The sequence below is a fragment of the Scylla paramamosain genome, chromosome 17, assembly GCF_035594125.1.
Source record: "Scylla paramamosain isolate STU-SP2022 chromosome 17, ASM3559412v1, whole genome shotgun sequence".
In the NCBI taxonomy this organism is placed as follows: domain Eukaryota; kingdom Metazoa; phylum Arthropoda; class Malacostraca; order Decapoda; family Portunidae; genus Scylla; species Scylla paramamosain.
In genome coordinates, this window is record NC_087167.1 from 11938716 (window position 1) to 11947500 (window position 8785).

At 38.1% G+C, this 8785-nt stretch overlaps 1 protein-coding gene across 10 annotated transcripts in view; it reads right to left on the reverse strand.

The window, feature by feature from the left end:
* Nucleotides 1–1093: 1093 nt before the first annotated feature.
* The window catches only part of LOC135108485 (monocarboxylate transporter 10-like), a 78382-nt gene continuing 70690 nt past the window's right edge, over nucleotides 1094–8785 (reverse strand). For all 10 annotated transcript variants that reach the window (XM_064019556.1, XM_064019547.1, XM_064019557.1 and 7 more), the window contains one exon: nucleotides 1094–7956. In XM_064019556.1, coding sequence (XP_063875626.1) covers nucleotides 7835–7956 — 122 coding nt within the window. In that variant the 3' untranslated portion in view covers nucleotides 1094–7834. The remainder of the gene's footprint in view (nucleotides 7957–8785) is intronic.

Consider the following 8785-nt stretch of genomic DNA (forward strand, 5'->3'; position numbering starts at 1 on the left):
TTCCTCACCCGCTGGACTGTGCGTGCCTTGTTCTTCTTCTTTTTCTTGCTTCCTTCCTTCCTTCCTTCCTTCCTTCCTTCCTTCTTTGTTTTCTCTATTGTTTCCTCCCATCGCCATTATTCTTCGAGTATTATTGTATTTTTTTTTCTATTTGTTTATTTTTCGTTATCACTTTATCTTCTCGTTTTAATTATTTTTCCCTTCCTTCATTCCTTCTTCATTTATTTACTTTTTTTCTTTCTTTTTTTCTGTTGCTTCATATCCTGTCTGAACTCTCTCTCTCTCTCTCTCTCTCTCTCTCTCTCTCTCATATTTATATAACTGCCCACGTGAAGCTAAGAACATAACACTGCGAATGAATGTATGACTTACGTACTGGATGCGCAAGTCTTATCAATAGTCCATTCTTCAGCCTTCATGGAGAGAGAGAGAGAGAGAGAGAGAGAGAGAGAGAGAGAGAGAGAATTTAGTTAATTTCATACACACAAAACTTATAAACATTGCAAACTCACAAGGATAGCCCACAAAAGTATTGTGACTTATTTCCAGTGGGGTCCCTGACATGACACAAAACAGCAGTCCAACAGCATGGCCTGTCACAGTCAAGGAAAGGAAAAGAAGGGCTTGTAAATAACATCTGTACTTTTACTATAGATGGTGTGAAGGATTGCTATGGGTTGAAGGGGCAGAGAGCTTGATTACCACATGTGTTGCCAGAAGTCTCCATTTTCTGATGGTGGTGCCAGGCCAGGGTCATAATATGTGGGAGTGGGGACCATCAGTAGGAGCCTCCATATAGTAGTAGTAGTAGTAGTAGTAGTTGGAGGAGGAGGAGAAGCTATTCACTAGTAGTAGCAGTAGTAGTAATAGTAGTTATAACAGCATCAACAGTAGTAGTAGTGCTGGTATCTAGTAGTATTAGTCATGGTACTTGTAGTAGCAGTAGTAGTAGTAGTAGTTGTAGTAGTAGCAGTAATAATAATAGTAGTAGAAATAGTATGAATGTATGTATACATGTATTTAATTATAATATGGTACTGCTTCTCATTCAAACCCTCTACCTTTCAGGATGTCCAAAATCATACAATGTACAGTCTTTCTCTCCATTTTATTATGACAAAGAGCATTTTTGGTGGGCCTGCCAACACATGGGCTCAACTTAGCTGTGTTCCGGCTAATGCTGCAACACTCCTTCCATTGAGAATGATGTTATGTTTACTCTAGTACAGTACATCAGAAAGTTGTGTTTCAGAGAAGTGCATCAAAATAGTGAATGTGACAGCTAGTTTATGCAGCGCTAATGGAGAAGGAATGGAAGGGAGAGGAAGGCAGGAAATAAAGTGAAGCTGGGAGAGATGGAATGATGAAAGTAGTGATTGTGATGGCTAATCTAAGCAGCACTAATGGGGAAAAAAATGGAGGGAAATAATGAAGAGTGAAAAAAAAAAAATGCTGGAGATGGAATGGAAGAAGAAGCAAGAGCTTATTACATTGTAATAGAAGACTCAATGCACGATGAAAATAACTGATAAAAAGTAGTACTTGCTAATAATAACAAATGTTAGAGTTAGTTTGCAGTTAAGCTTTGCAGACATTCTTCTTCAAGTCTCTCACACTGCAAGCCTTAGTTCCTTCCTCACATGACTTATATTACAATAAGAGGGAAAAAAGTCATGACTTTAGTCAATAAAATGTTAAATTTCATAAGGGAACATGGTATATGAAGAGAAGAACTAACAGAAATTATGAATATGCAAGAAAAGAAAACAATAATACACGTTAAGGAGTCATTATATAATATGGCACAGCACACATCATACAGCCATCCTGTTTGCCATCATCTGCTCACTTGAATCTCTTCCATGCCACATTTTAATGCTTGTCATTCATGAATACAGTAACCATGACCTATGGACACCTGTACTTCCAACAATGCTATTCTGTGGCAACCTACTACATTCCAGCAGTCACTGAATGTAATGGAACCTTTGATTTTCCACAACATTAGCCTGTTAATTTTGTTGCTGACTGACATTTTTAAATATGACATTTTTAAATATGTCAGTCTTACAAAAATCTGACCTGAATGTATATTTTGTGTACACTTTTAGCATTGATAGCATTGATAGCATTGATAATTTACAAGTTATTCACACTTTTCCTCATGAACCAAATGTTTTTCTTTACCATGATGTGTGAATGTATAATCCATATGTTTAACCTAAAAAATATTGTAAAATGTATCAAATATAAAAAAAATGAAGAGAATCTATGGTTGATCTTCATTTACAAACTTTTTATTTACATGTTTTTTTTGGGGAATGCAGTTCTTTTGTAATTACAATTCACCTGTACCTACACATATGGTATGTGTTTGCCTCTCAGGAACTGGTCAATATGAATTTCTCATTACAGAAGTTGTGCACTTTGTTAGAGTTAAGGGATTGAGTGTTGGCTTGGGACAGTAGAAGCCTGATTCTTCCTGCCATTTGTATCTTGTGTGTGTGTGTGTATCTGGTGTGTGTGTGTGTGTGTGTGTATGACTATATTGCTCTCTCAGATACTACAAATGATGCTTTGAATCCTCACACATACAGTCACACACATACTTCCAGGGAAAAAAAAAAAAATGAAAAAAAAATTGGTGGATAAACAAGATCTGATTGAAATCTGGTATATTTCCTAAACAGATCAACCTTTTCATTAATACCATATGGCATTCAAGAGCCGTTTTATGTTCCTTCACAAACATCTGAATAAAGAAGATCAGATGCAATTCTGCCATAATGACAGTAAATAATAGATAAATAATAACCATATGTAGTATTCAAGTCCTTTCCTCCCTTACCCAGTGACAAGGAGGAAGAAGCCACCCTTGCTTCCCACCCTTAGAACTGACCCTTATAGATGCCCACACAGCAAGGAACATTTGTACACATATTAATGCAATCTTGGGAGCATGTATGCATGGCAGTACTTAAGTAGTACTTAAGTAGTAGGAGAACATGTGAAAAATGGCTAGGAAAGATAGTGTGATATGGACAAAGATGACACAAATGAGTGGGTAAGAAGGTAGGGTGTTTCAGGTTGGTATACTATACATTCCCTTATGTTTCAGCTGCCAGTCTTCCAAAGAGAGAATCTAAACATAATGATGATTCAACATTCTCTCAATGAAGACTTGCAATTAAAACATAAGAGGATGTACAGGACTTGTGCTTCAGTCTTCCCTACCACCTCCTCACTCACATTGTATGTACTGTAGCTACTTAATTGAGGCTATTATTGACTATAATATTTGTACATAGATGTGTCACCATTCATGTCATAATCTGGGACACTTATGCACATGAAGCTGATTAAAGTACAGAAGTTGTCAGAGGAAACTCCTGCAAGAGTTGGGGGAGCAATGCAGTTAAGGTGACAACAGAAAGCATCAACTACTCCACTTGGGTCTCAGACATCACCCAAGGCTTAGTCAATAAGAAATTCAAGTAATATACTGGCTGCTGCATCAGATGTTCAGTTCTCAGCCATTAGTCTAGCCTTGTGTAGTCTGATGTCAGTTCCTGGGAATTCTCTTGAAGGGATGACCATGGCAAAAAGAAGTCTTCATTTACACTTGTTCATGTATCATATTCTTACTTTCTCCCTCACTCTTGAATACTTCAGTACTATCCTACCACTTGGCTGGGTGTCATCTCATTCCCAGCCTCTATTCCATATTTTTTTTTCATTCCTGTCATTTTACACACATCCTCTCACATTCCCAACCTCTATTCTGTACTTTTTACCTCATTTCTGTCATTTCACTTTCATCCATCCTCCACAGGTGGCAAAATCTCAGCACACTACAGTTCAACACCACCATTCCACCAGTCATTCCCTCTCCTTTGCTAAACATGTCAAACCTATGCACTTTTCACTATTTCCATCATGCTTTCTACTCACATCATAAGCATGTCTTGAGTAACTTCACTGCTTCAGTCATGGAACTTTAACTTTTATCTATCAAAATCTTAGGTAAGTAGCTGTTAGGATTATAATGCTGTGTTCTTTTTATTCTTTTAATGCACCCCAAGAATCCTGTTGTGTCCTACTATATATATGTTAAAGGGTAACTTATATATGTAACAAATCCCTATTTTTTTTTTTTTCTCTGTAAAATCTCTCTTCTACATGTTTAATTTCTGGAGGATGCCAGCAAAAAAGTCTCATGGTGTCTGCCATGATAATTCAGCTCCCTTTGTCCATTCTGTCAATACACATTTGTCCTTAACACAGTCAAAGACAGAGAGAGAGAGAGAGAGAGAGAGAGAGAGAGAGAGAGAGAGAGAGAGAGAGAGAGAGAGAGAGAGAGAGAGAGAGAGAGAGAGAGAGAGAGAGAGAGAGAGAGAGAGAGAGAGAGAGAGAGAGAGAGAGAGAGAGAGAGAGAGAGAGAGAGAGAGAGAGAGAGAGAGAGAGAGAGAGAGAGAGAGAGAGATTGTCAATACACATTTTGCCTTGACACACAGGAAAAGAAGATAGGAAAAAGCAAATAAATGGTGGAAAAAGGACCTGGTAACCTTACTTTACACACTCCACAGCCTGGGATGGGTGACACTACCAGCCTTATGCCAACATGTCAATAAAATATAATAAATATAAAAATGAATCACCTGTGTAGTGTGCAAGAATGTAACACACTGGATGAAATTCTTATAAAGGCCTTGAAGGGATAGTAGTGTAACATGTTACACTACAATATACACAGAACCATACAACACATCATCCCATGATGATGGATTCAGGGATACACATCATACAAAATCAAAATACAGAAGGTCACTCTTAAGGGTCATTCCCTAGTGCATCATATCCTTAGTGGGTGAGGACTACTGAAGACTATATATATATAACACAGCTAGGCATTCCCTGATACACTTCCCCGAGGCTCCACACATTATCATGAGTCTCTACAATGTAAGTGAGTGATTGTGTTCATGTATGTCCTGATGATGCCCTACATACACCCTACACATGCACACACATGTACACATATACATGCAAGCATACACATGACTCCCAGATGTGAACTATGACCCCTAGGACCCTGAGGAAGTCAGTCCACTGCAGGTTTGGAGAACTGACTGCTGAAAAAATTGTGGTCACCTTTTTCTCATGCTTGAGCACTTGTTTGGGCCTAATCCTTTGACTGGTTTGACTTCTCCTTGACCTTCAAATAGTCTTGTGCAAGTTTTGAATATAATTTTGGGAGATAGCACTGTTAGGAGGTACCATCCTTGGCCTAATACAGTAGGGAAACTGGCTCTAAAAGTTCGAGAGAGATTGCCAGCAAAAGGAGCGATCAAGTTTTAGAGCCTGAAGATAAATTTTTGTTCATCAAGTCATCTCAAGTTACTCACATTAACTGCTATGGTCAGCCTTTCTTAACATTCATATCATTGAAAAAAAATAGGAAGTAAACTTTCTTATGTTTCACAACTACTAAAGAGATTGCAGTAAAGTGTTCAAAAAGTTGTAGCAGATTATGGACAAAAATCATCTAGCAGTGAAAGTGTCAATGTCATCAGGTTAACATTCAGGAGAGGGGCTGGATGGTGCTCACCGGGCTAGTGCTCAGGAGAGGGGCTGAATGGCACAACTACCACACATTCAGACAACACCAGGTACTGAGCATAACTGAATGTCAAGGAACTAACATTCATCTGGATATTCATAGCAGCACTGATTTGTATGCATAGTTGTGTTCCCAATACTTCCATGTATGAGCATTACAGAACACTGGGAACACACACAAGCTGGGTATACTGGAACATTAATTCGTGGGTCACTATACCATTGCATCACATCAAATTTGGCCACATAATTCTGCACTTGGTATCCAACCCTTTCCTTCCTAGGACCGAGATATTTTGTCAGTATGCAGTTTTTCAAAACCCACTGATCTAAGGAAAAAAGAATACAGGCTTTTTTTTTCAATGTGCAATAAACCTATTTACTTCATTGCATTTTGCTCACAAATTCATATTACTGATGTTAATATCTAATTCCCAAAACCACACTCAAGACATCATGGATGTAAAAAATAGCTTCTGTGATTAGTGGTTGCTTCTGACAGCTTCTTGCAACTTCTCTTATTTTCTTATGTTATGTTCTAAAACGTATGTCTGTTTCTCAGAAAATAACTAATCTGAGTGATATTGAAGAATTAAATATTAAAACTAATAATACCAGTTTGTGATCAAAATGGAAAGTAGGATTATTTTGAATACCAGAATAAGGCTATCACTTTTCCCTTTGGCCAGTGGTAATGGTAAACCATTAATTCACCACAAATGTTTTGACAGAGCACTGCTACTCTCTCTATGACAGGAAAACAATACCTAGACCCCTAACAACAGATTCTGAAGGGCCACAAGATCCCAGTGTCCCACTGTGCCCACCAGAGTCCCAGGAAGACCCATATCCATCACCAATGGCAAGAACAGCATGATCCAAGGCAGTCAGTGGTCCACCAGCCAGCAAGCTCCGGTGCCTCCTCAGCGACTAGTGATTGGCAAAACAACTCTCATATCAACTAAAATATCAACATGTGTGACAATGTCTGTACATCTGAACATCAAGTTAAGTCATCAGCACCAACCTTCTTTTTAAGTGATTGTTACTGACTTTTGTGAGAAGGGTTTGACGGGTGATGAAACTGTCAGCATTTCTATCTCGTTTCCAGACATTTCAACACTTCATTCATCTTCAGTGTCTAAATATGCAGGAAAAATCATAGAAACATCAACTGTAAAAAGAAATTAGAAATTATCATTCATCATACTCTTCCTACCAAATATAAGATTCCATTCCCAGAAACAAACCTGTCCCTGATGATTACCAACTTTTTTTTTTTTTATTCCTACAGTGCAACAAGGCCTGTCTTGTTTTAGCTGCCCTCCTTCAAGGGGATGTCAGTGTGGAATATAGATATGTAGGCAGCTGGCAACTACTTGGCCACTGGAATTTAGAGTGCTTACAACACATTACACACTACTGAGAACAAGGAGCTATCACAAGAAGCATCTAAAAATAGTGTTTTCAAAGCAATGTAAGCCTGGATTATCTATCACATATCAGACAAAAATTAATATAAACCTTTAATATTCTCATTGGATAATGAGACTAATAACAATCATAACTATAAATTCTGCTTAAAAATTATACTATACACATCTGTAAAATCTCCTTCAGTGAGCAACACAGTAAATTCTGGAACAGACTTAAAATGGAGATAAGTCATCCCTTAATAACTAAAAATGCAAAAACACTTGAATATAATGCCTGCCTTGTAGCAAACCTGCATAATTTACACTTCATTTTTGCATACATTCTTTATAATTCTCTTCAATATGAGCTGCATGCACTGTTGGAAAAATAAATATATATACTCTTCATAAACTCTCTAATCTCGGTCAAGAGCAATATGACATTTGTTTTGTGTAATTCATATGTAACACTGTAAGTAACTTTTGACTGAAACTTACAAAAACAAAAAAACATACATACTTATACACTTTGGGCACTTTGTCATTTCATAACTGATCATGTAGTACCTCTGAGATGCAAGTCTGGCCACACACCATTCAAACAAACTAAGAGAAAAGCCATATAAGATAAAAAAAAATACAAGAAAACCTGCTTAACTGTACATATGATAAAAAAAGCGATAAAGGTCTGTATGGACTAAAATGAGAACCTCTACACGAGTATAATGAGCTTGACAGTGTAATGAGCGAGTCCTCTTAAGATATGAGGACGGGGAAGATGAGGAGGAGGAGGAGCTGGTCTATACACAACTCTCTCGCTGCAGCAGGGCAAGCCGCCGCACATCCACCTTGACCGCCTCATCTGATGGGCTGCTGGGGAGGGGCCGTGGCTCACTCAGGTCGCCGTTGCTCACTCGATAGTCTGTAAAGTGACATGAGGAAAGTGAGGTGTGATTCTGATGTGCTGTTGTGCTGTGCTGATGTGCTGCAGTGCTTTGTGCTTCTATGTGTGAGTCTGTTTATCTAAATATTTACCTAGTTGTGAGTCTATCGCCTTTTCTATACTCGTGCAGTCCTTTCTTCAGTGACATGAGGGAAGTAAGGTGTGATTGTGATGTGCTCTGTGGTGTTTGTAAGTATGAGTCTGTTTATCTATGCAATACTGTATCTACCTGTGTTTTTGCATACATCTTTGCCTTTGACTTAATGTAATATGTAAGCTACAGTATATATATTTCTTTATTTCAAATTATTTTATCAATTTTTTGGCCAGATGGTAGAACATGTGGATTTCAAAACATTGCATTAAAGATGTACTATATTATGGAACTGTGCCTTCCTTACTCAAAGTTTGTGTCTGATGAATGTGCCTAATTGCAATCTACAAGGGCTTGATGTATTTTGTATTTATGTGATTCTGTCTCTGTTTCTTTATTTATGGAGTCTTTCCTTCAGTTGGTGTACACTCCTTGCCACTACTTTTCCTCTCTTTTTTTAAATGTGTGGATTTATCAAGGTGTTGTGTATATGCAGGATTTTACTCAAGTTTTTGCTGCCTAGTCTCCATCTTTGTGCCATATTGCTTGTGTGAAATGGATACACTCACACATGCACAACCCACTCTCTCTCTCTCTCTCTCTCTCTCTCTCTCTCTCTCTCTCTCTCTCTCTCTCTCTCTCTCTCTCTCTCTCTCTCTCTCTCTCTCTCTCTCTCTCTCTCTCTCTCTCACACACACACTTGGATACCTGCAT